Source organism: Suricata suricatta, chromosome 12, assembly GCF_006229205.1.
Source record: "Suricata suricatta isolate VVHF042 chromosome 12, meerkat_22Aug2017_6uvM2_HiC, whole genome shotgun sequence".
NCBI lineage: Eukaryota > Metazoa > Chordata > Mammalia > Carnivora > Herpestidae > Suricata > Suricata suricatta.
In genome coordinates, this window is record NC_043711.1 from 101,834,267 (window position 1) to 101,861,726 (window position 27,460).

Here is a 27,460-nt window from a genome sequence, read left to right on the forward strand (position 1 = left end):
GACTTCTTGTGCGCGTGGTTTTCATTTCCCTCTAGGTAACTAGGTTTAGAATTTCTAGTTCGCAGAGTAGGTGGATATATGATTTCATAAGTTTGCAGACAGTTGTCCGGCGAGGTTGTATCATTTTACCCTCCCACTGTCCGTGTGTAGATTCTAGTTGTTGTACATTCTCACCTGTATTTGTCTGTCTTTTTAACGTTAGTGATCCTAGTGGATACAGAATGGTATCTTGTTGCACTCTTAATCTGCATTTCCCAGATGAAGGATAATGTTACCTATCTTTGCATGTGCTTTTTTGTCACTTGTCTGTCTTCTATGAAGCTTCTATGAAGACTTCTATTCAAGCCTTTTGACCATTTTTATTTAGGGTTTATTTTTTATTTTTTTAAATGCTTGTTTATTTTTGAGAGAGAGACAGTGCACGGGTGAGGGAGGAGCAGAGAGAGAGGGAGACACAGAATCCGAGACAGGCTCCAGGCTCCTAGCTCATAGCGTGGAGCCTGGCACAGGGCTCAAACCCACAGACTGCAAAGTCATGACCTGAACTGAGGCCGGACACTGAACTGACTTAGCCACCTGGGCGCCCCTAGGGTTTAATTTCCCTAATGAGGTCTTCCGATAAAGAGGAGTTTTAGTTTTGCTGAAGTCCATGCTATCAATTTTGTCTGTTTTCATTCATGCTCATCTAAGAAGACAATTTTGTCTTTTTTGATTCATGCTCATCTAAGAAAATTCTGCCTGTCCCAAAGTCTCCACAATATTCTTCTATGTTCTCTTTATAGTTTTAGCTCTACATTGAGTTCTCTGGCCTATCTCAAATTAATTTTTCTGGATTGTGTGAGGAAGAGGTAGGGCTCATTCTTTTCCTGTGCCATTATGCAGTTGTCCCAACACCAGTGGCTGAAAGACTTTCTTTTCTCCATCAAATAGCCTTGGCATCTTAATCAAAAATTATAATATTGTGTCTTCTGGTCCATGCACACAATATCTCTCTCCATTTACTTAGGTTTCCTTTAATGGCTTTTTACAAAGGTCTCCTTTGTGGTTTTAGGTGTGGGAGTCTTTTTTTGTTTTGAGAGAGAGACAAGAAAGAGAGCACAAGAGGGGGGAGAAGGGCCGTGGAAGAGAGAGAGAGAGAGAGAGAGAGAGAGAGAGAGAGAGAGAGACTCTTAAGCAGGCTCCATGCTCAGCACAGAGCCCAGAGCTGGGCTCAGTCCCATGACCCAAGCCGAAATCAAGAGTCGGCTGCTCAACCAACGGAGCCACCCAGGCACCCCAGGTGTGAAAGTCTTAAAAGTATTTTGTTAATTTTTTAAATATTAACATTCTTAAAGTTATTGTTAATGAAATTGTATTTTTTCGTTTTATTTACAACTGTGTTACCCATCTATAGGAATATTGTTGATTTTTGTATCTTGACCTTAAGTGCTTTCATCCCATTAAATTCATTTATTCCAGTAGTTCTCTTGTTCGTTTCTTGGGATATTTTACATACATCATTATGTTGTCTGAGAGTAAAGACAGTTTGCATCTTTTCCTTTTATTTTTTTTTCCATACCTTGCAGCACTGGCTAGGATTTCCAGTACCATGGTGAATAAAAGTCGTGGTGCCAATATCCTTGCCTTTTTCCAATCTTATTGGGAAGACATTCAACATTATACTGTTGAGTATGATATTAGTTCTAGGTTGTCCACTATTAAGATGAAAAAGTTTCCTTCTCTTTCTAGTTTGCTGAGAGTTTCTATTAAGAATAGGTCTTGAATTTTATCTTCATATTTTTCTGCATCTGTTAGATGATAACACGGTTTTCTCCTTTTTTCTGTTAATGTGGTGGGTAATCGCATTGGTTATATGTTGTTAAATAAGAAACGTTCCCAGTACTTAGCCTGTGGAAACAATGCACATCACCTCACGCTTCCTGCGGATCAGGAATCCGAGATCCGAGCGGCCTGGCTGGGAGCGGGCCTCGCTCAGGGGCCCTCGCGGGGTCGCAGTCGCGACGTCAGGGGGCTGCAGGCAAGGGAAGGCTCGGCGGGGCCGGAGGACCCACTTCCCGGACGGCGCCCTCACACGCCGTTGGCTGGAGGCCTCAGCTCCTCAGGTCTCTGCCGCGGGAGCCTCCCCACGGGCCGCTGTGCGTCCTCACAACCAGCCCACCAACGTCCCCAGGCCGGGTGATCCACTAGGGAGCGAGGCCAAGGCTGCGGGGTCTCCTGTGACGCGTTTAGGCGTCCCCTGCCGTGGCTTCTGTTCACTAGAGGGAGTGACTCCGTATGCGCAGCACGCAGAATGGAGCTCCGATCTTGGGGGGTGGGGGGCACGTATTGAAGGACAAAAACGGGAGCATATTCTAGAGTGAACTTTACAACTGGGATCACCCCTGATGGGCCTGGTGGTGCCAACGGCCGAGAAGTTCAAACTGAGAAAAACATTTTACAAAACAACAGGCTTGTAATCTTCAAAAGTCTAAAAAGTTCAGGAAAGACTGAAGAACCGATCCAGATTGAAGGAGACTGAAGAGTCTTGACCACTAGTTACAACCTGTTGACTTTGAAGTGGATTTTTTATCTAAAAGGCAGTCTCTGGGACAGTTGGCAAAACTCAGATGGGTTCCGAGAAATACACGGTGGTGATGTGTCGGTGTGAACTTCATGATGTTTAGGATCTTGTTCTCCTTATGGAAGAGAGTATTTTTGCTGTTAGGAAATGTCTGCTGACCTTCAGAGGTAATGAGGCAGCTTATTGTCAAATGGTTCCGGATAAATAAAAGCTGTGCTCATAAGTTTTCTCTAAATTCGGGACTGTTTTAAAAAAATTTTTTAAATGATGGTTAATTTACTGCAAAGAAAGACATTTTTTAATTTTGGCCTTTTTTTTTTTTTAACATCATTAAAAGACAACGGGCTGTTTGGTGGAGAACTTGGTTAACACTGTGCTCCCGGTGCTTCTCCGCCGCATGCAGGCTCTGAGGGCCTGGGCCACCTTCCTCTCCCCAAGCGGGGGCTCCTGCCTTTGGCCAGCCTTCCGCACCTCACTGCGGGCCACCCCGCCCTCCCCCCGAATGGGCCACCTAAGTGGCAACTGTGAGATGAAGTAATTATTCCGTGCAGGAGAACGAGGAGGAGGAGCAAACAGATGCCTGTTATTTACACACGTGTTGCCGTTTCTGTCGCTCTTCATTCCTTCCTGGAGAAGTGAGTTTTCATTCGACGTCATTTCCCTTTGGCCTATGAACTTCCTTAGTGTTTCGTGTATTCCGGGCAACTGGTGACAGATTCCCTCAGTTTTTGTTTATCGGAAGATGTCGTGTCTGTATTGTATTCTCACTTCTGAAGGATACTTTTGCTAGAGTTCTGGGTTGATTTTTGTTATTATTGTATACCATAATGATTTGCTATTTGTACATATTGTGTGCAATGACTTTAGTTAACACCCATCACCACACACAGTTACAAAAGCTTTTTTTCTTGAGATGAGAACTTTTAAGTTACTCTTTCAGCAACTCTAAATACACAATAGGGCGTTATTAACTGTACTACCACGCAGTACGTTATGTAGTCACAATGGGTGATGGTGGTCAAAATGGACAAACTACCCCTTGTAAAGTAAGTCCCAGGGATTTAATGTACAGATTTTTATTTCATGATTTTAAAAATGTTATTCTGTTATATTCGGGTCTCGTGGTTTCTGTTGAGGGACTTATAATCATCCCTAACTTTGTTACCCTATATGAGAGGAATCTTTTTATCATCTGGCTGCTTTTAAGATCTGCTTTTTTTTCCTTTTCTTTTCAGCAATTTACTATAATATACTGGGTGGGTGAGGTACTCTGGGTTCGTTGGATCAGAGTTTCTTGAATCAGAAATTTGATTATTTGGGACATTTTCAGCCATTACTTTTCTTTTCTTTTATTATTTTATTTTATTTTAAGAAAGAGAGAGCAAATGGAGGGGCAGAGAAAGAGGGAGAGACAGAATTCCAAGCAGGTTGTGTGCTGTCAGTGCAGAGCCCACCGCAGGGCTGGAAGCCACCAACCGTGAGGTGATGACCTGAGCCGAAATCAAGACGTTGAACACTTAACCAACTGAGCCCCCGCGCACCCGCAGCCATTGTTTCTTTACCTGTTCTGTCTGCCCCGTTCTTTGGCTCTGCCGGTGGGGTTCCAATAGTAAGTATGTTAAACTGTTAGATATTATCTGACAGATGACTGACTCAGTCCTGGGGTTTCTGGGGGTTTTTGATCCATCTTTTCCTCTGTGTTCTTAGGATCATATTATTTCTGATCGGTCTTTAAGTTCAAGTGATCCTTTCTTCTACTTTCTCTTACATACATCTAGTATATATTTTTACTCAAATACTATCCTTTATTTTAGAATTTCATAGAATTCGTTTTTATATTTTATATGCTTCAATTCCCCATCTGTTCACTCAATCTGATTCTTTTTCTTTAAGTGCTATGTTTATAATAGCTTCCTTTAAAGTGCATGTCTGCCAATGCCAACATCCAGAGCAGCTCAGGATCTATTACTGTGTACTCTCTTCTCTTGACCTTGGGTCCCACTGCTTTGCATAGCTTGGATTTTTTTCCTCTGTACTGGACACTGCGGAAGATAGATGGCAAAGATCTTAGACTCTCTTACCTCCTGCTGAGAAGTGCTAAGCGATGCTGTAGCGGACAGTGAGATGAGGAGGCTTTTACCCTTGGTGACATGGCTCTCTTGGAGCGTCGCTGCCCTTAGCCTTGGGGCAAGTCCTTCTTCCCAGGATATCGTCTCTACTTATCAGGTGCTGTTTATGTGGGTGTTCATTCAGGGTGTTCTGTGGGCCCCTGTGAGTTGGCAGGATTCAGGCTCCCGGCTCTTTCTTCCATGCCTTTGGCAGCCTCGAAAATCTCTGCCCGGCTTTTCCCAGCCTTCCGAGGGTTGCTATCCTTGGAATCTCCCCCGTGTGTGCGCGGTTTGGAGTCAGCTGCGGATCTGAGATGAGTTTATGTATAGACTCAAGCCTGCCTCTTCTGTAGCTGCTTCCTTTCCAGGACATTCCCTCTGTATTTCCAGCCGCAGTGGTGGCCTTGAATGAGGTCCTCTAGCCGGCAGCACTGGTTTCCTGCTGGTTGATGGCCATTATTCCAGTGCAAGTTACCAGCAACACTACTGGACTCAGAACTACCCCGCTAGACTCTTCATTTCAGTATTTGTTTTAACCTTTCATATCACTACTGATGTTTTCACGTTTCAACCTATGGTTTTACACTTTGCTTTTTGTGTACCCTGCCCAATATTCCTTTGGTTTGAATTTTGCTCTGTTTTTAATGCCATCTTTCTCCCCTTCTGTTATCTTGGTGATTGTACGTTCTTTTATTCTTTAAGTGTTTACTCTAGAAATCATGTTATGCATCCTTGACTTACTTGAGTCTTAATATAATTTACTTCCTCCACATTTTCCAACAGTACAGGGGTCTCAAATCCAATTTCTCTGCTTCCTGCCTTGTATGCCCCTGTAGCATCTTTTAATTCTAGATCTCCCAGGATGTGTATTATTGTTACACAGTGAACATTCCTGTCGATTCCTTCCGTATGTCTGCTCTCTCCATTGCTCTGCATTCCCGCTGCATTTCTGACCTTCATCCGGGATCATCCACTTCATTCTGCAGTGCGCCATTTTCTATTTCCTCTAGTGTCCTCTTCTGGTGCAGGGTTGTCTACCGGAAAATGTCTTAATTTACCCTTTTTTATTTACATGTAATGAAATGTGTAGTTCTGTGGATTTTTACCTTGTGTTTGTTTGAGTGCCATCAAGATACGGACCGTTTCCGGTCCCTCAGAGAGCTGCCTTCCTCCTTCGCCTGCCCCGCCTCGCCGCATAACCACATTCTACCTTCTGTCACCACAAAATTATCAGTGGGTGTTTCTTGAACTTCATCTCAACAGTCACATTACATATACTCATCCTTACTGCCTTCTTGTGCTCAGAACACTGTTACTGAGGTTTATCCATGGTTTGCACGTGACAGTGGTTTGTTCCTTTTCATCACTGACTAGTATCCTGTTGTGCAGATGTGCCACAGTTTCTCCAGTCTCCTGGTGACGGAGTCCAGTTTTGAATTATTATGAATGAAGCCGCCGTGAATATTTGCCTACAACTCTTTCTGTGGACATCTCTGTGTTAGTCTTGGGTATATACCCGAGGGTAGAGTTTGTGGTTAATAGGCGTATTTGTTACCTGTCTTTGTGTAACACATTTATTATCCTTCCACTTGGCACTTAAAAAAAAAAATGAAAGTGCATTATGTCTCATGGTTCTTGGGGTCAGGAATTCGGGGGCAGCTTAGTGGGGTGGTCCTGGCTCTTGCCATACAGACCCCCGCCTACGACGACTGGAGTGTCCTCGCCACACGAGACCATCACCCTCAGAGTGAGGAGTCCGTGAGAGCCCGAGCTGGGGGCGCTGTGTCTCTGGCCACACACGTCAGACCTGTGCGCCACAGAGTGGCCTGCGCAAGGACATCGGTGCCCACAGGGAGGACCGGAGGACCCCCAAGGGGCTGGCTGCTTCGTGTGTGGCCACGCCCTCACCGACAGCTGCTTTGAATCGTAGGTCAAGATCACGCCGGGTGGTTCGCTTTCACTGAACGTGGAACTCCTGGTGCTTCCTTCCTGTCTTCGGACTTCTGGGAACACGTGACCCTTTTGCTTCTTCTTTGATGCCCCCAGAGAGGCTTTCCTTGTATTTATCCTGCCTGGCTTCATTGTGTTTCTGGCACCTGTGGGTCAGTGCCTTTCAGTTTGGACAGTTGTCAACCATTATCTCTTCAGTATTGCTTTTGTTCCATTATCTCTGTCTCGCACCATCAGATGGCTGTTAACTGTAGTCTAAAAGTTTCCATGTCGGTGTCTCTCATACTTATCTGCATTTTCCATCTTTCTTTTCATCATGCTTCCGTCTTCATGTTTTTCCTAGCCCTTCATCCAGTTCTTTAATCACTTTTTTCATCTAATTCTGATTTAAAACCTAGTTAAAGAATCATTAAGTTCTTGACCTCAGTATTTTCCTGAAGTTCTAGTGTATCCATTAAGGTTTGTTTTAGTCCCATTTTCTTTGTTGAAATTGTTAGTCTAGATTTGGGTTTCTCGTTTTTACATTTTATTTACTTATTTTAAATAATCTCCACATTTGGCACAGGGCTCCAGCTCATGGCCCTGACATTAGAAGCTGCGTGCTCTTCGGGCAGAGCCCGCCAGAGGCGCCTGGGTTTCTGTTTTCTTAAATGTGCTGGGCCTGGTTATTTTCAAGTCCATTTTTAATAGCATAACAGTGGAAAGTGTTATAGGTTATTGGGCTTGGGTAATGGATTCTACTTTTGTGAATGAAAATTTTCATAATAAAAGTTAAAGGTAAACATGTCTGATAACCAGTTCGTTCTCCGGATGATCTGTGTTTTTCTTCATTGTCTGTCTTTTGATTGTTGATCACAATGACTTATCCCCTTGTATGCATAGCATTTGTTAAATTGCTATTAAAGCCTTATAACTTATAACCCAGGAGGCACATCCAGTCACAGCAGTCCAGATACATACTGCTCACAGCCGGCAGAGCTGAGACCTTGGCCCTTTGATGGAGAAAGTTCACCAGCTCCTGTTCTACGTGTTTTCCTCCAGACGCACAGATCCAGTCCCCGCTGCCACTCTGGGGGTTTCTTGTTATCGCTCGGGGGACAACATCCAAACTGTCATGTTTTAGTTTGGGTCTGCATCCATGCCGGCAGTCCCTACTACCGCCTTCACTGCCTCTACCCCAAAGCTGGGGCGCTGGCCCCGGGCGACGGCTTCCAGGTCCGCAGGCCTCCGCAGCGCCACATCCGCTTAGCCCTGCCCGTGTGACTGCAGCCACCGAGCACGCCTCCTGCAGGACAGCCTGTAGGTTTCCAGCCCGTCTTGTACCGCGTCGGGCACTCTGTTTTCTCCTGTGGAAGCTCGCCCTGAACGGAGCATCCTTTGTCCTCTGTTTTGCCAGCGCGCCACCTGGGCCAGTGCTCTGTCCTCTGATCTGCCAGATTGTACAAGGGTTTGCCGGGGCCTGGCCCCAGCCTGAGTCCTCTACGACTGTGATTCTCGGCCCTGACGTGGATTGGCCCCTGGGTGTGCGTTTGAGGGATGACAGGAAAGGTGTCTTACTCCTCTCGCCCAAGGGTGTTTCCTTTTGCCCTCACAGCTCATGGCTTCCTTTTTATAAGGAGACCTGGCACTCTGAACGGAGCCCTTCTTTGCCCCTGTATCCAAAGTCTTCATCTCCGCTGCTTCCTTCCTTTTGTCCCGGACACGCGGCTCCAGCTGACAGGCACTCTGACCCTGGATCTGTGTTCATCTGTTAGCTGTTAGGAAGAGTGCCCGTCTTCTTCCTGCTCACTGTCCGTCCCATCAGTCCTCACATCCGGGAGACCCTTCACGTCCAGTCCATCTCTGAGTCTGGTTTGTTCTGGTCTAACGTAAATTCCTATCTTTCCAATGCTCTTCATATAGTCTTCATTTGGAAATGTCTATTGGATTGTTTCCTTTTTCTTAAAAAATCTTTAATGACTTCCTGTGACCCTGAGAATAAAAACTAGAAACCTCACAGTGATTTTCCTCACTTTTTCCTCTCTCACTTCACTGCAGCCATGGCCCTTCTCAAACACCTGTTCTCTCCTACCTCAGGGCCTCTGCGCTTTCTGCCACATTTTCTCGCGTGTTAGGGTTGATGCCTATCTCCAGTCACCCCTTCAGTCACAATCGCCATACAGTGGTGTGACATCTTCATAGTGAGTATGGAAATCAGTAATCATTTATCTGTTTATCTTCCTATGCATTGTCTGCTCCTACCACTCCAGTGGAAGTTCTAGGAGAGGACAAACCTCATCTGAAATGATCACAAATGTATCCCCAATGCCTGGCCTGTGGCACTTGCTCAGTGAAAAGTTGTTCTGTAATCACAGGATCTCTGTAACTGTGTAGATGCACGGTCTCTGTTGACCAGTCCCCCATGCAGTCCAGATCCTCCTCCTACAGGCTTCTGCCCTGTTATTCCACCGGCCACCACTGTTGGAAAGTTGAACATCAACTTGTGAATAGCCAGATCTAATCTACAGATTGCTTTTTATTGTATTCGTTTTCTCTAGAAGTATCTGGCATTATCTTACTATCCTTTTTTTTTTTCCCCTTTTTCTGCAAAGTCTGGTGACCCGGGACACAGCTGTGATTCTCCTCCTTCCCACCTCTCAGGGTCACCTTCTCGTTCTGTCCCCCAGAACGTTGAAGCCGTGAGGATTTCTTCCACAGCCCCGTGTCTTCCCACACAATTCCATTCACACTGACTGCCTTGAGGGCCTCCTCTCTCCAGGGACTCCAGTGACCGCTGTGTCACTGCAGAGACACCTGGGGCTCCGTGCATCTGCCACTGCACTCCTTTTTTCACTCTCTCCTCCCCACCCCTGTACCCTCCCTGTCGGTAGGTCCACCCCTGGGTGTGAATCCGTACAGCCGCTGTGAGTACAGGCAGCAGAATGAGTATGTTTATATAGCATATATTTGAATAACTCCGTATCAGCCCTGTGTGCTTTTCAATTCAGATATAAAGAGACACAAGACTCTCATCCAAAAAAAAAAACCAAAATAGGACAAGCAAGGTAAGAATTTAAAAGCCCATTAGATATCTGGGCTCCCAAAGGAATGACAGTGAACTAAACTTGAGTGGCAAACTGCTCCTAAGAGAGAAGAGGTCTGTGGCTGCCCTCGACCCTTCCAGGATCGGATACCAGGCCGGTCTGCCGTGCTTGAGCCGTCAGCTGTGGAGGCTCGGGGTGGCCAGGTGAGCCCAGAGTGACCACTCCGAGGCAGCCTCTGCCTTCCCTGGACACAGGGCGACAGCAGCCAAGGCACAGGGATGCAGGTGGGGAACTCGAAAGCCAAGAGAACTCCTCAAAATCTTGATGAGATTTACCGATCTTTGCTGTGTTCGGTCTCAGCTCATCTCACAGAATTTGCATAGAGTCTGTAGGAAGCATCCAAACTGAAAGGCGAAGGCGAGGAGAATTAACCGCAACAAAAAGACACCTGAGGTCCGCAGAGCGCCGTCAGACGGTCTCGCCGTTGCTGTTTCACTGTCACACCTCTTCTGCCGAGCGTGTGCTGTTTCCACGCCAACAACCAGTCCTCCAGCTCTGCAGACAACTGCTGGGTGCTCTTCAGTTCGGGTCAGTTCTGGCGGTAACGACCTGGAGTCCGTCAGGCTGCGCAGGGGTGAGCGCTCAGTCCCGCGAGACCGCGGCCGCGTCCCATGCCAGTGGCGAGTACTGGGCACGCACACTTCTGTCTGACGTGGCCATCGGGTTGAGAGCTGCCCCCACCGCCCCCCGCTTCCGGTTGGATGATCTGCCACAACTGGTCCTAGAACTCAGGAACACACTCTACTTACATTTCCTGGTTTTTATGAAGGACGCAAATGAACAGCCAGATGAAGAGGTGTATCGGGCTCAAAGGGCTGCAAGTGTAGGAGCTCCTTGTCCTCTGGGGTTGGGATATGCCACCGACCCAGTGGCTCTTCAGACCTCATCGTAAGGGATTTTTATGGAGGTCCGGTTACGAGGTGCGATTAGTTGAATCGCTGGCCATTGGTGACTCGCTCTGTCTCCAGCCCCTCACAGCTGCCCACAGGTTGCAGGATGGACTGGAAGTTCTAACCCTGTAATTGGTATTTGGGCTTTGTAGCAACCACCACCTCCCTCCCCAGTCCCAGGACAGTGTAGGAGCCCACCAGGAGTCCCCTCATGAGGACAGAAGACACTCCGGTCACTTGAGAAATTCCGAGAGATGTAGGGTATTTGTATCAGAACCTGATGACGAAGACCAGACGTATATTTCTTATTATACCACATTTGCATATGCCTCATTGGCATCCAAGAGAGAAGAATGGAACAAAAGAAATGATTCAAAAGCTAAAGGGCCAGAACTTTCCAAGGTTTATGGAACTGATCAACATATAAATACAGAAATATCTCTAAACTCTAACCAGGATAAATACAAAACAAACCATAGCCTAGATATGCCGGAGTCAAACTGCTCAAAACCAAAGAGCAGGTATTAACAAGCAGTTGGAGAAGGTATTAAACAAACACATTACGGTTGGGGGAACAGTGATAAGAATTATCACCGACTTCTCAACAGAAACATGGGGGGCCTGAAGACAGTGGGTGGCGTCTGCAGTGGGGGGGTGCTGAGGGGGACCTGCCACACAGATTCTACATCCAGCAAAAAATTTTTACAAAATTAACGGTGAAATAAAGACATTGTCAGACAAAAGCTGAGAGAATATGCCGGAGCCGTGCCGCAAGAAGCGCTAGAAGAAATTCTAAGGAGGCTGCTGGCTTTGAAAATGAAAATAACAATCACTGTGTTTCTAACACATGAGGAAGTTAAGTGTGAGGCGGCAAGGGCGCGGCGGGGCCGGGGGTGCCTTCAGCTACACTGTCCTCAACCGTGAGCTAGTCACGAGATCTCACGTTACGTGGGAATACACCCGAATGTACAGTCGTGCTATAATCGCTAGAGAAACCCCTGAATAAATGGCCACACAAAAAGAAATATAGCTAAAACTTTCCTACAAGACAAAACACTAGAATGAAAAAAAAAGTGATTTATCCAAAAGAAGGCAGAAAAGGAGCAGAGAAACAAATGCCAAAATGAGAAATACCACCGGCCATATAAATGATTGCATTAAATGTCAGTGTTCTTGTTTCTAGCATTTAAATATTTTCTAGATGCCATAGAGTGTTCTACATTTGTGCATATATTATCGTGTTTGTGCGTATGACCTCTGTGACAGTTTGGCAGTTTTCACCATCTTTGTGCCTTCTTCTTTCTGTTGGTATTTGCCAGACCCTCCTGCGCGAGGCCGAGTCGCAGTGGTTAGGGCGACGTCCATGCCTCGGCCGTAGAGCATGGTCACAATTAGAAGGAACGTAGAGCTGCCCAGCTTGATGCATTTTGGGTGGGCGTGTACATGGCGCTCCTGCTTTGAAGGACCCTGGTTCCCTGTAAGTTAAACTTGCATCTACCCTGTGACTCCACGGGTCCTCTCTTACGTCATCACCCAAGCGAACTTGACATGCGTCCCTCCAGAACGGCCTGTGCCAGATGTCTGATTCATATGAAACAGCCCGGCTGTCCCTCAGCACGAGCCTGGGCAGAGTGACATATCTGGACAGCGGGCACCATAGAGCAATAAACAAGAATTAATTACCGCAGAACATAGAAGAATGTCAAAACCGTTGTTGTATGAAAGAAACTAGACAGAACAGAGTGTATTTTATGATTTCATTGATAGGGGATCCAAGGACCATCGAAACTAATCTGCAAAGTTGAAGTCATAGTGATCTGTGGGGGGCGGGTACAAGAATGAACTAAAACTGGGCATGAGGGAGCTTTCCGGGGGTCAGGGGGTGGAGGTGTTCTCTGTCTGGCTTGGGGCAGGAGTGACAAGAGCATATGAACTGTCAGAAGTCACTGAACAGAAACCCTGTGCTCTGCTTTTTATTGTATGTTAATTACACTTCCAAATATACTTGTTTTCGTGTATTTTTAAAGCCCTGTGTCATAGGTACTGAAGTTATTCCACGTTTCCACACGAGAGAATTGGGGCAGAGAGAGGTCTGTTGACTTACCCGGTGATACACAGTTCGTGGCAAAAGCCAGGATGGCCCGGCTTGCCAGCCCGCTGCCTTGCCCAGCACCCTCATCTTGTCCCCCGGCCCGGCACTTCCCCGTCACGGGCTTTATCCTTCAGATAAACTCACATTAGCTTCAAACAACAAAATTAATCGTTGTGCAAGGTTAGTCATTGCAGAATGGCCGATTCGTCGGGGTCTGGTTACGTGGTGTGCAGTGCAGCCATTCAGTAGACTGTGATACGGGGAAGGCCCAGCTTGAGAAAACCTTATATTTTTATATTTTTATTTTACTTAAAAAATATTTTTTAACATTTATTTATTTTTCAGAGAGTAAGAGCGTGAGTGGGGGACAGACAGAGAGGGAGACACAGAATTCAAAGCAGGCTTCAGGCTCTGAGCTGTCAGCATAGAGCCCATCGCGGGGCTCGAACTCACAAGCTGTGAGACCAGGACCTGAGCTCAAGTTGGCTGCTTAATCAACTGAGCCACCAGGCGCCCTTTTTTTTCTTTTTAAGTTTTTTTAATGCTTATTCATTTTTGAGAGAGAGAGAGAGAGAGAGAGAGAGAGAGAGAGAGAGAGAGAATAGCAAGGGAGGGGCAGAGAGAGGGAGACAGAATCCAAAGCAGGCTCCAAGCTCTGAGCTGTCAGCACAGAGCCCGGTACGGGGCTCGAATCACAGATGGTGAGATCATGATCTGAGCCGAAGTCGGACGCTTCACCAGCTGAGCCACCCAGGCGCCCCGGAAAACCGTATATATTTATATTGGATGATCTCCTAGGCGTGGGGTAGAGTGGAGACAGATCAAAGATACGGACTACATGCTACCATCCGTGTTACAGATGAATGAAGGGACAAGGGACCCTGTATACACCTATGCTTGTGTAAACCCGCGGCGTTTCTGAAAGGAAACCTAAGAAGCTGACAGGAGCTTCCGGGGCGAGGAATTGAAGATCTGGGCCGAAGGGGTGGGAAGGAGACGGTCCAGGTGCACCCGTCCTGCCCGTCATGGGCACTGAAGCATACGAATCCGTATCACCCCTTCAGACAACGAACGAATACCATCCCCGTTTGGAGGGGACTTAAACAGCTGGCCACACGCAGACTTGAGCTCACGGAGGCGGCCTCCAACTCCTCAGAACTGTCCCTGCCCTCACAACAGTCCACACCTTGTGGCTCTTGTGTTTCAGCCTCAATGTGTCCCTCCCTTTCCAGGATCATTTCCCTCCCTCCCTTCCTTCCTTGCTTCCCTATTTCCTTCCCTTCCCTGTTTCCCATTCCTGCCCATTTTCCCTCTGTCTTGTTGTGCCTTCACTGCTTGGTGTCCCCCAGGGACACCCATGCCTTTCTTCCGCCCCTGAAGTTCTTCCAAAGCAGAAGTCCATCTCGCTCACCCGTGGCTTATTAAGGGCCTGGTCTCTGACAGAGGGACCCCACATTTTCCAGTCACCTCTAAAACAGGTCCAACAACAACGTCCCTTCCCCCTTGGTGGCCCCCTGGGCATCCAGCCGTGTTTCCCCAAACACCGTGTGTGAGTGACTTGTGATGATGGTGCACAGGTAACATTTTACGTTTCTATGAAGTGTTTTATCATCTATTAGGCAAAATCAAACAAGTCCATGAAACCAGTGGGTTATTTTACCCATATTACTGCTTAGACAGGGCAAAGGTAAGAAACAGGAGAGTGATTTTTTTTTACAGTATTCAGTAGTAAGTAACACAGTTGGAACACAGGGCAGAAATGTTTGGGGGGGGGGGGCCTCTGGCCGTTGGGGAGCTGCTGACTTACGGGGAACGGGGCCTCACATAGGGCAGGCGCTCATCACTGCTGAGGGTGCTGTGGCTTCTGTCCCCGGCCTTCCTGGAGCCGTGTCTGTGGCTCCCCGTCTACACTCAGCACCCCACCCAGAACCACTGCGATTCTTCCTGTACATTCGCAGCGCTGTTTGTCTTTGTAGAACGTGACCCCCTCCTCTCTCGGGTCTTGTCCCTATCAGCTGGGCAGACTCCCTCAACTTCTGGGTTTAGCCCAAACTTTACGTCGTCTCTTAAGTCCTCGTTAGTGTATTAGTTTCTCATTGCTGTTCTGACAACTTATGGCAAACTCATTGGCTCACAAGAACACAGGTTTATCATTTTAGAGTTCTAAAAGTCAGAAGTCTGAAATCCGACACACTGGCTTAACCTCCGTGCGTTGGCAGAACTGGTTCCTTGCAGAGCCTCTGAGGGGAAACGTGTTGTCTCACCTTCTTCAGTTTCTGGCGGCTGCCCTGGCCTGGGGTTCTTTTGTCCGTCCGTCTTCAGGACGCATTGTTCTGGCCTCTCCCTCCATCTTCATATCCCCTTCCCTGGCTCCCCCTCCTCCATCACTTAGAAGGACCCTCGTGACTTCATGGGGCCCATCTGGATCGTCCAGGATCTTCATCCCATCACAGGATACTCATCACAGGATACTACAAGATCCCTTTTGCCATAGACAGTAACATAATCACAGGTTCTGGGATTGGGGTGTGGGCATTCTGTGGGGGCAGGAGCGTTCAGCCTCCCACACGCGGCACCTCCACTTTCCGGGCACATAGATTTGGCTTTCCCTTTGTGCCCCACAACTCTGTCCTTCAGGATCTCCCAGCATCTCTGCCTTGTAATTACCTGTTCACCTGACCGGCCCACCCACGGGGAGCCTCCTGGGGGCAGGGATGAAGGTACACTCATGTTGCCTGCCCAGTGCCCCACCACGCGGTAAAAGGCCACGCATTTGAGGGAGTCGACTACCCAGTGCAAGACAGCATTGCAGTGCGGGCTCCCAAGGACAGGGTCGGGCCTGGCTGCCTGGTCAAGGATCCTAGCCACGCCACACACTGGCTGTGTCCCCCATGTCTTGTCTGCACATTGGTGATGAAGAGTCAATCCAACCCAGAGACGCACAGTAAGGACTAAAAGCACGAGAGTCCCCTGGGGCGCCTGGGGGGCTCCATCAGTTGAGCATCTGACTTCTGATTTCAGCTCAGGTCATGATCTCCAAGTTCATGGGATCAAGCCCCTCACAGCCTGCTTGGCGTTCTCTCCCTCCCTCTCTGCCCCTCCCCTGCTCCTGCGCTGACACACTCTCCCCCCTCCCCCCCCCCTCCCCTCTCAAAGTAAATGATCTTAAAAAACAAAGTATAAAAATCCTTCACAGTGAAGAAGACTGAACCCTGTCAGGGTAGCTACCTTCATCACTGTTGTTGATTTTACTGTTTATGATGTGAAAGGTCTTCTATTACTGTAAGTTCTTGACAGACTTAGGAGAGGGGAGGCTAAACTGTCACTTAAATTGAGTTAGCTTTACGTTCAGAGTAATGATTTCCAGGGCGCCTGGGTGGCTCATTGGTTGAGTGTCCAATTCGATTTCAGCTCAGGTCATGATCTTACGGTTCGTGGATTCAAGCCCCACATCGGGCTCTGCGCTGACAGTGTGGAACCTGTTTGGGATTCTCTATCTCCCACTCTCTCTGCCCCTCCCGTTCTCTCTCTCTCTCTCAAAAATAAATAACATTAAAAGTTTTTTAAAAAATAATAAAGTAATGTTATCTTTGATTTTAAATAGTTTTTCACAAGTTGTTAAAATGACAAAAGTATAGAAATCCCTAAGGGAAGCCCCATCCGGAGGGGACCACTAGACCCTATCAGCCTGAGAGACGCTAGTGTTTGACGGAGGGTCAGAGACAGTCCTGACTGCGGAGCCACTGGAGTTATGGACACTCTGAGACTTCTGGCTCTTTGAAGCCTCTGGCAGAAGACACAGGTGCCCTTCCTTCCAGGTCATTCCACCGAGCACCTGTCAAGTTCCTCCCGCTATCCACAGCTCTTTCTGAGACCCCCGGTGTATGCCCTAGAGGAGCTGCTAGATTCCATGTACTTTGGTCTCCTGTGTCTCAGTCCTGGTGCATTCAGCAGCCTTTCTGACTGTGTATCGCCCAGAGACCTAAGCCTTGTTTGCGTGAGATTTAGAGTGGCTAGAGCATGGTGACCCCTTCATCCTGAAAAGGCACCACACAGCATCATCCGGACGGCAGCATCCCAGGTGCCATCCCAAGAAAGGGGCTTGCCGTCCAGAGAGGTACCGGAACGAGGTGTCACCCACGCCCGTGGTCCCAGAGATCTAACCACATCTACTCCCGTTAAAGGCACTTCTGAGATACCTCGTAGCAAGTGTCCTCATTGGGAACACGTACTCCGACCAAAGATCATGACTGCTTGGTGTGCTTAGAAGTCATATTTTTAGAATGTCATGAAAAATGGAGAAGTGTATGAAAGGCATTCTAGCTTTAGGAAATAATGCTAGTGGGGATTTTAGATTAAAGAGGTAATAAGATCTGCCTATCAGGGTGGAGAGAGACGGTTTAGGAGTGAAGAGTAAGGTTATCAGACAAGTCAGCGGCAGGCTGGAAAATACAAATGTATCATTTGGATGGCAGGAAGCCGTTGCCGGTTTTTCAAAAAGCAAGATATTGAAGTTACCACACCCTCTGCGTCGTTCCGCTGGAATGCGAGAGGAGCGACCGACTGTGGCGTGAGTGCGCTGGGAGGGCCGGGCCGCAGCGGTCCTGCTCCAAGATTAGGGCCCGGTTGGTGAATTTACCTCGGGGGTTAAGGTTCAAGGATTGGTCAGATATAAAATGAAGACCCAGACCATTCTACAAAAGCAAATGCAAGTAGCAAAGGACAAAGAGGAGTCGCTGGCCAGTTCCGTGTCCCAGCCCGTGTCTGCGGGAGCACGCCAAGGCTGGGGTGCTGGCGGGCCGTGCCCAGTAAGCCCTGTGCGTGTGACGTGGTGGTGACGTGTCCGGGTCGCATACAGTTCGGGTGGAGTCGATCAGATTTACAAAAGCGCTGTCATCAACAGAGTGTGAATTTTGGGGAGGGATCGTTCGCATGAGAACTCTGGAGACTTTCTGCCCCAGCTGGGGGCTCCGCAGGGCCCGCCTGGGGGAGACCCGGGCAACACCCCCTCCTGGGTCTGGCCCTAAGCCCAGGTGGTACGCTGCATAGACCAACCAAATCCAGAGGCTGAAGAGGAAGAACTGGTTCTCCCCGGTGTGATCGGCCAAGATTTCAGACCTTCGCGAATCAACAGAGATGCCTGTTGTAACTGAGCCCCTTGGGGGGTCAGGGGAAGAGAGGAGAGCTGGGCAGGAGCTCCTGACTCTGCACACGAAGCAGCAGAGAGAGAGCGCCCGCAGAGCACCGCCACCTCCTCCCCAGCAGGACCCCAGGGGTCCGAGGGAGGGAGCGCGGCCACCCCGCAGGCTGGGAGAGCTGAGAGCCTGTGGCTGAGCAGAAGCGGCAGGGGGGCAGGGAGAGGGGCAGAGGCAGCCCGGTGCGTGTCCAGCCGTGGCCGACGAGCCAGCTCCCCCGCAATCCCAGCTCGCCCCGCACTTCCGAAGTGCTCCTCCCTTTGTGCTCCAGGAAGTGCTGGGCCGAGATGCCTCGGCCCTGTTGAGGTCACGGAAAGCAAAGTGGTTTGTGGCCACACGGAAGTGTTCTCCGAAACCTAGGAAGGAGGTGAGGAAGATGCCCCAGTTACGAGGAGGTACAACAAGGCCCCTGAGTTGAGCTTACCATTTTCGGCAGGTGACCTCAACGTTGCACAGGTAAATTAAAACCAAAACCCCACAAACAAGCCAATCAGACACGGAGCACAGATAGGTAGTAGGCGTCCCGGAGACACACAGGGTAGTGTGCGGTTTGCAGGGTGGAGTCGGGGTGGGAGGCTGCCTGTTTGGGCGCACTGCGCAAGCTCCTGCCATCATTGGCACGTGAGCTGAGATTGAAAGAATGAGGACTCCAGCCTCGGGTGAGCTGGGGGCACAGTGCTCTGGGAAGAGGAGCCGCCAGTGTGGAGGCAGAGGCAGGAACGGTTGGAGGAACCTGAGACGGGGAGCAGAAGACCACGGTGGCCCAGTGGCCCGGACAGAACGTGCCGGATCACGAGGGGGTAGGACGACGGGCAAGACCTCTCTGACTCCGCCGAAGTCCCAGCAGAAACCACAGCCGGTGTGCATGGCAGTGTGTGTTCTCAGGTTGGGAGGGTTGACTGGGGACATGTCGGGGGCTGAGGGCTCGTGACCCCTGTTGGCTCTGAGAAGGCTGAACCAAGCTTCTGCCAGAAAAGGAGGGGAGGGGGGGATGGAGCAGACTGGAAAGCAGTCCCAGGAAATCGTGATGAGTAATGAGGAGTAATTGCCGTGCGGAATGAGAGGTTCAGGGCTGCCGCAGCCCTGAAAGGACCGCCTCCGCCCTGGTCCACGCAGCGCTGGAGCTTCCGCCCCCCCACCCCCTCCCCCCCAGGCAGCCGCCCCACCGCTGGAGGGGGAGCAGGCGCAGGGCTGCTCCCAGCCCTCGGCCCCTCCCTACTTCCACCTGCGCCACAACTTTGTTTCACCTACCACCGAGATCCGAGGTTAGATTGGAAGTGGGTTTGGACACTGCTCGTGGACTCACGTCAGCCTTCGGGGACCCGATTGGGAACAGGGAGGCCTGGAACGGCACCAGGCAGTGGGACTTGGCGTGCCGCACCAGAGTCACAGCCTGTCCTGGCCTCCTGGGCAAAGGGCGCGCCTCCTTTCAGGGACCCGCTTCAGCTTTTCTGTGGTAGCCAGGCGGGGGCTGGGAGGGGGTCTGGAGGGTGACCCGTATGTCTCTGCGGGTGTCTGTGTGAGTTAGTGGGCGCGTGTGCTTGCGCTTGCCGACATTGGAATCAAATGCAATGACCTTAGTGACCAGGACGCTGGGTCTCTGGCCCCTGTTCGCCCCCTCTTTCGCTCCTGGGATTTGGCACATTCAACCTGGTCCCCATGGCCAGGGGCGTAGCTGTGCATCTGGTCTGTTCAAGGACAGCCTGCAACCCACACTATAGCCGAAGTTGGATCCAGGGGAGAGAACAGTGGTTTTGAAGTCCCATAAAGCCATACTTGAACTCTCATAGGCCCATGTCAGATACGCTTGTCCTGTGTGCTGATTCCAACAAAGGCGGCAGAGCAGCGAGAAAGCTGGGGACTGTGAGGGTGGACCCCAGACCGTGCTGACACTGCTCAGAGAAGCCCACGCAGCACTGGGTGAAGGGGAGGGGGCAGCTCTGGCCCCCAAGATTGTGGGCACACCAGACTCGTTCGGAGTGGAAGGCCAAGTCCCCGCCCCAGCTACCCTCTCTTCTCTGGGGCCCTCCACTTCCGGTTGACCTCTGAGACCCATCCCATCCATCCACTCCTTCAGTGCCTTGAATCTCGTCTTAATGGGCCCCTCCCTCCAGCTCCTGCCTCTGGCTCCCTGGTGTACCCCCAACGCTGTCACCCTTCTCCTGAGACAGACATCAAAGGCTGCTCTAACAGGGTCTGCCCAGATGGCGCTTTCTCAGACACCGTCGCTATGTCAGAGTCCGTTTCTTTGCTTCTGTCTTGTCTTCAGAATGTAAAGGTCAGGGGTTGTGACTCCGTGCCCCCTGCAGCCCCCAGCACCCGGGGATGTCAGGCATGTTCAGGGATAACGAAGACAATAGACCAGAGGGCTGTGATGGACGGAGCACTAACTTGGTTGTTGCAGATGTGATCCAGGTCTCGAGGGAGACTCCGGAGCTGCTGTCAGCGAGGAAGTCCTACATGCTTTGAAATGGCCACCATTCGAGCACCCAGCGTCTGGTGGGCTGGAATGCTGGGGGCCACTGAGGAAACGCAGCCTTCTGGTGCCCCGCCCCAGCATGCCATCGGTGGGGGTTCGCCATGAGACACTGCATCCGCGCTGTCGGGGCCTTGCCCATGGTGCTTGCTTTTCATAAGAAAAAGCCCCACGGCTTTTCTGCGTGGTCAGGACAGAATGATAGACAAGATTCAGACAGATTGACAGACAAGAAGCCAATAGACATGGCTGCAAAAAGACCCAAGTAGAGAGCTTTGGGCTTGCCAGAGCTCAGTGTAGACAAGAAGGAGGTGTGTCAGGAGTGATGACAAGGGGCACCTGGGTGGCTCAGGTGGTTAAGTGTTCGGCTTCGGCTCAGGTCATGATCTCATCGTTTGTGGGTTCGAGCCCCGCGTCGGGCTCTATGCTGACAGGTCAGAGCCTGGAGCCTGTTTCAGATTCTGTATCTCTTTCTCTCTCTGACCCTCCCTTGCTTGCACTGTCTCTGTCTCTCAAAAATAAATAAAAAACATTAAAAAATAAAAGAGTGATGACGGTGGGGAGCTGGGAGAACAGTCTCAGGTCAGACAGGAAGTTGGGTTTCAGTTGTAAGGTGCGTACACTGGACCATAGGTGTCATTTCGTGTGTCTTTCCCCTGAGTAGTCAGCCTGTGTGCTCTTCAAAGGAGAAATGGTTGGCAGGCGGGCTGAACTTCAGTGAATTCTGATCCTGGAATGAAGTATTTCCTTTTAATTGTTATATACGCCTTTCTCATCTTTTTGTCTACTTGAAGCATATTTCTTCTCTTGCTCTTTGAGCAGCCAAAATGGATATTTTGGGTGCATTGTTTCTGTTCACAGGCCTCTGTTGGATGCCTGTTGTCACTCTTAAATGTAACACCATAGCCATAATTGATGGAGAGTTGAGCTGTAAGCTTTTAGGACTAATTGCAAGGTCTAAACTAAAACATTTCCTGGAGCAGCCTTTAAATAATAATAATAATACCTTGTATAGGTGTAGTGCTTTGCAATTTACCAAGCACTTCCCCATGCCTCGTAGCATTTAATCTTCACAAGAAACACTGCTTTTTGAATGCTTAGATCTTTCCTAAGTGAGAGATCGGTTGCACATCCTGATTTAATCATGGTGGGTCCTCAGAAGTTCTTGGTACAATAACCGTTTATCGAGCGCCGTCTATATAAAGCACTTTACTAAGGATACCAAGGGCTGAATTTCCAGTGAATAAATATCCAGTAAATAGTACCTGTCCCATAAGTGTGGTCTTGCTGCCTCATCAGAGTCACTATTTCAGAGGCTGCTTGCTGAACCATAAATTGATATAAATATTGCCAGGGATTCATTGCATTAGAGTTGAAGTTTTTAAAACTAAGGATTCTGATACTTATCTGAACTCAGTATTTCTTCAGAAAGTTGTTCTGTGGATTTCAGCTAGCACTTTCTTGAAGAACTCGCACAATTAGCTTGGATCTCAAAAAATATTTCAGACATCCTGCGTATTTGAAAATGTCTAGCCATTGCATTCCTGTCCTGATTAAGATGATTAGGGTATGAGTCTAAGAGTACAGCTTGGCCCTGGGCCGCCGAAGGCTTGTTATCCACTACAGAAGACGGCATCGTCATCTCTGGGTTACGCAAGCAGCCTCAGAGGCCGCGTGCAGGAGCCCGGGACGTGGGGGACTCTCCAGGAGGGAGCTTTCTGCGTGACGCGGGGGCAGAAGATAGCGTTGGAGCTGAACTCAGCCCCAGGACTTGGAACCTGTGTCCAGGAGCCCCTCGAGTGTCCAGGCATGTGCCCTGGGCCACTGTGGCTCCTCACAGGATCTTCAGAGAGTAGAAGATCCCCAAATGATAGGGACCTTCAAAGGCCTTGGGGCAGAGTGGTCTCTCAGAGCGAGTGACGTGCACACTGCCATTCCTTTCTCCATCGAGGGTGGGGTTGGGCCCAGAGGGCTGATGTGGCCTATCAGGTCACCTGAAACTGGAAAGGGGTCTCCAGGGGCATCGTATTTTCTGCCATCCTCTTGCTTCTTCTTTGGCATCTTAATTTTATTAACTCCAGTGCTGCACCACCTCTCGTCCAGCTACATGTGTGGTCGTGTGGTTTGGGAATGGGGAGGACAAACCGCGATGGCCTGATGGTTTTCACTAGTGCACACGCTCCCTTCCTGGACACACAGGTTTTTTAGAAGGTTTTCCCGTGATACCATCTTTGTAAATAACAGCTTCTGTGGCGTTGACAAGGGAGGTCCATGTCTAGATCACCACATCATCCCTTGGTTTCTTTTCATAAGGAGCTTAGGCGATCACAGATCAAAGAACTCTTTGGGACAGGAGTCCAGTGCTTTATTTTGACCCAGCATAAGCAGCGAGCGTCCGAGCGTCCCATAAATACTCTGGAGAGGACCACGATTAGGAGATGGGAGTGTGAGATCAAGTCTAAGTGATGTTTCCAACTGGGGCTGGCATCGTGCTTGAAATAAAAGTATTTTATTTTTAAATAAAAGCATTCTGATCATTTAGGTCTCTCTTTATAGGGCATCTTTTATGACCAAGACTGTCCAGTACCAAAATGAGCTACATAAATTCCTAATCTGGGATACAGCTGGACAAGAACGAGTAAGTCTCCCTTTAATTTACTACATGTCTTTCTGAGGCCGGCGTTAAAGCTCCAACCAAACTGTCTGTGTCCCCGTCACTGCGCGTCACTCCCTTCCCTCCTGTGCACCAGAGACACATTTATTTCCATTTGCGTGGGCCAGCCTTTTTCTTTTCAATTACAGCCACAAAGTCCACTGATGGAGAAAGTGATAATGGGCACTGAGGGCATTTTTATACTTTTTAGTGTGACTAACAGGCCTGATAAAAGCCCACTCAGAGCATTGCGTGTGATTCGGGGCTCCATCCTCCAGCAAAGATATAAAAGAATTAGTGGTAGAAAGGGAGAGTTAAGCACATCTCCTTTATAGCTGCCTTTTAAAAGCTAAAGAGGGAACCTTACAGCATATAAAGTTTGAGATTTAAGTGAAACGGATGAGCTGACACAGAGCTGAGCAATAGGTACTTAATAAACGCCTGATGATCAAATTGTCCAAGATGGTTATCTGCCTCAGGAAGAGCCTGAACCAGGGGCGGGGCCTGGGCCAGGACATCTCGGTGCAGAGTGGGATTTGCAGAGGCCCACCCCCCAGGGCCGGGGTGCGAAGGCAGGGGAAGGGACAGACCCTTCCCCACTGCCTCGTTTTCCCTCTGGGCCCAATGTCTGATTTCCCTGTCAAAGCACATCTGGCAGCCACTCCATTATTCAGCTGCTGTTTAATTTTGTTTTCAAAACAGAACATCTCATGGGTGCGCAGCGCTATCGTAGGCTCCTAAACGCACCAGAGGTAACCCAGAGAACAGTCTGTCATCGCGGTCTTATCTAAGACGGCGTCGACGCTGTGTGTGGTATCGCACGTGACAGGAGTCCTCACGGACAAATGGAGGAACTTGAAACAAGCCGTTACTGTCGTCCTAGACGCAGGTTTCACGTCTCAAGTTTGCTCCGTTTGGTGTCTTCTGTTTTTTGCTTCAGCTTTGTTTTTGTGTTTTAACGCGGGGTATCATGCCCTGCGTCCAGTTACTCATCTGAGACACATCTGCCCGCTCTCCCGTCCCCGCTCCTCCTACTTTGTGTGTTGTGCTTCTGGAACGGAGCATTTGGGACAGCAAGACCTTTGCTCACCATCCTCCATCCTTCACAAGCGTCGCTCCCGGTCGCCTGTGTGAATCTGTCTGCAGACACGGCCCTGGCGTCTGTCCTGTTAGCCAGGGACGCCTGCGGCTCCTCACGCCAGTGATCTACGTACCTTTCACGGAGTCCCCAAGTATCAGTTACCCCCTCCCATATATTTGATGATCCAGCAAAACCCTCATCATAAAGAATCATGCTAGAATATAGATTCCATTATACTTTGAGTCAGAGCCTGTCCTCAGAAATACTGTCATGTATCACGTCTCTTTTTTCTAGAACATAAAAAAAGAATAACACAAAGCTGTACGCCTCTCCCTTACTGCTACCGTCCTGGCGGGCACTTGTGTCGTCATCGGCTGGTTGGCCTGCCTCTCGCTTCCCCGCTTGTAATTGGTTCTGCACCAGGGGTGGATGCTCTGAGATGCAGATCCGCCGCCCCCCGCCGCCCCCCCGAAGCACCGTCACTTAGCCGGGGGGCTGGCCTAGGGGACGTACAGCAGCCGGCAGGCGGGGGTGGGACCCCGTGGGACCACCTGCTGAGGAGACCGTCAGGAGAGGGGCACCCTTGTGGGGCACCCACTCCGGTCGCCCGAGCCGCCTGGGTGACGGGGTTTAAGAGCAGAACAGCTGACCGCCAGCCACAGACGGTGTGAGACGCCATGAGCTCCCTGCAGGGCTTGTCTGCGGGCTTGCCCGACTGCCGCCCTGTCCTGGGCGAGGCCCTGAGGACCCGACTGTGCCCCACTCAGCCGGACCCCACTCTCCTCCCTACCCTCCCTCCCACTTGAGCCTACAAAGCTCAGATCCAGCCTTCCAAACTCACCTCCAGTGTCACCTCGAGGGGGGCTGTCCTAGGCATCCCTATGCTTCTCAGAGGAGTAACACTTTGCCACCTGCCCGTGTTGCTCACACCCAAGTCTAGAAGTCGCCTTGGACTCGTCCCTCCCCGGCTGCCATCGCATTTGCTCAGTCGCATGCCTCGAAGCCGTGTCTTCGGAATGGACATCAAATACGGTCACCTCCTGCCAGCACTCTGCTCTCAGCCACCTGTGACTCACCAGAGGGTCTCGTAGCCTTCTAGCTGGGCCCCTACTTCCCCTTCCCAGCCTGCCGCCCTCTGTCACTTCTCCTCACAGGACCCAGAGGGATCTTCCGAAAGCAGAAATCAGACACAGCCCTCTTCCCACAGTCACCTCCCACTGCTCCTCTCATAGCAGCCCAGGTCTCACTGGCGGCCTACAGAGCCCTGCACGGCTCGCCCTGCCTTCTAGTCCCAGTCCCGCTCCGGGCGCATCCTCTGGCCCATGGAGTCCCAGCCACCGGCCTCCGTTCCGTTCCTCAAATGCCCGAAAGTCCTTGCGTCTCAGACCTTCAGGTACCTTGTTTCTTCTGCTCTCTCCCCTCTGCTCAGAGCATGGCCAGCTGGCCCTGCCTGTTGGTCTCAGGTTCAGTGACACACCGAGAGTTTTCCCTAACCCCCTCTACCTCAGCAGGGCCCCCTGCACGCTCCATCCCTACCCCCTATTCATTTTCCTCACGGCCCTCGTTACAAGTGGTAATGAGACGGCCTGCCGACTGGCCTTGGTCAGCCAGAGCTGCACCTGGCGTCTCGTTCGCTGCGCTGCTCCAGGCGGCTGGCAGAGCGGCCACAGAGCACCGATGCTCAGCTGCTGGCCGGGCCAGTCCGTGAAGGAACTCTTCAGGGTATTTCTGCGCGTCCCCCACGGTCTCTGATTGCCCCCTTCTGCGGAGTGGTCCGTTTCCCTACTTGTCTGTCTGCTGTTTGACTGTGAGCTCCTTGTGGGCAGAGACTGCGTCCGCGTCTGTGCCCTCAGCCCCTGGCACAGTAGTGATGTCAGTGGGTTGATGTCATTTGACTGCCAGTACTGTCTACACAGATGAGGGCAGATCCTCTACTTCCTGTTGCCGTGTAAGTACCGCATGCCTTCAAATCAGGAAGTTCTGGTTTTCGCATGCGTACTGTTCAGTTCTCTACAGTGACATACACCATGGAACCAAAAGGCATCATAAAATGAAAATCCTTTCTGATGAACCAACCATTCAAACACCCTGCCCATCTGACCCTCGCATCTGTTGTCTGTGATTCTGCCAGGCGGGTTGTCTTTCTGGTGGTCCAGTTGCAATTGATTTGCAAATTGATTTCATTACATTAATGAAAGTGATTTTGGAGAACTTCACAAACGTCATGCAAAACCATTGACTGTGGGGATCTTGTTAAATGATGAGGAAAATACTGATACGGATGAAGATATAAGTGTTTCAGAAGATACAATGATTTGTGAACCGAAGAGTTTAGCAGCCCAGGAAAAACTGATGGAGTCCTCAGATATTTTTGTAAAAATTTCCTTTTGATGACAGGATAGGAGAGTCAAGAATGCAATGGAAGACAGAGGTCATATTGCGCTGGTGTATTGTTTTGTCAGAAGAATCACAGGTCCTCAATCAACTTCGATTCAGTGTTCATCCAGGAAACTAGCTCACGGTTGCAATAATAAACCTAATATTTTCCCTAACATCAGATGAAATGAGACTTCTTTTCATAATTTAGATTTATTATCTGAAAAGAGTGCCTTTGTCAGATTCGTTTGTCCCTGTTTGCTCTCCTATGTGAGTTCATTTGAAGTGAGCTCCTTCCACGGGTCCTCCTTCGCTAGCGAGGCCGGCAGCAGCGGCCTGGACACCGAGCCGGCACCAGGAGCCCAAGCACCGCACATCCCGTAACCGCCCCGTAAACGGAGCGACATTTCAGACCCTTGCCCGGAAAGCTTCTTAACCAGAATCTAGTAGATGCTGCACCCAGCCCTTAGATTTATGGCTCCGAATCTTAATGTGGTTTCTCCTGATGACCGTTTCCAGAGGTCAGAGCACCAAGAAGGCACACAGTCCACTATTGTCACGTTTTAAAATCAGGAAAACATGTAGTAGCTGAGGATCATTCTAGAGCTGGGCTTGACACCAAGGCTCCTCAGCCAATGCCGCCTGCTGCCTGTGTCTAGAAGTAGAGTTTTATTGGAACGCAGCCACACTTGTTGCCTATGTGGTCCGTGGCTGCGTTCACTCCAGTAGGAGACTTGAGTAGTGGTGACAGATGGAATGGCCCACAAAGCCTGAAATCCCCACTCCGTGGCCCTTTCCAGGAAGAGTTTTGCCAGCCTTAGTCCAGAGGCAGATTTGGGGCAGAGACGTGCAGACATCCTTCGAGTGTCTTTTTGAACCGCCGCTTGCTTTCTTCACACCAAAAGGTCACGGAAGGAGTTTCAGCGTCAATAATGTGGAGTGGCTTGGAAAGGACTAACAGCAGTTATATGCAAACTCAACAAAACATTAAACAGC

The 27,460-nt window shown here is 49.8% G+C and overlaps 1 protein-coding gene across 1 annotated transcript in view; it reads left to right on the forward strand.

Moving 5' to 3' along the window:
• RAB22A (RAB22A, member RAS oncogene family) overlaps positions 1-27,460 on the forward strand; it is a 51,921-nt gene that overhangs the window by 12,843 nt on the left and 11,618 nt on the right. Inside the window, exon 3 of the mRNA XM_029917979.1 lies at positions 22,911-22,992. Coding sequence (XP_029773839.1) covers positions 22,911-22,992 — 82 coding nt within the window. The remainder of the gene's footprint in view (positions 1-22,910; positions 22,993-27,460) is intronic.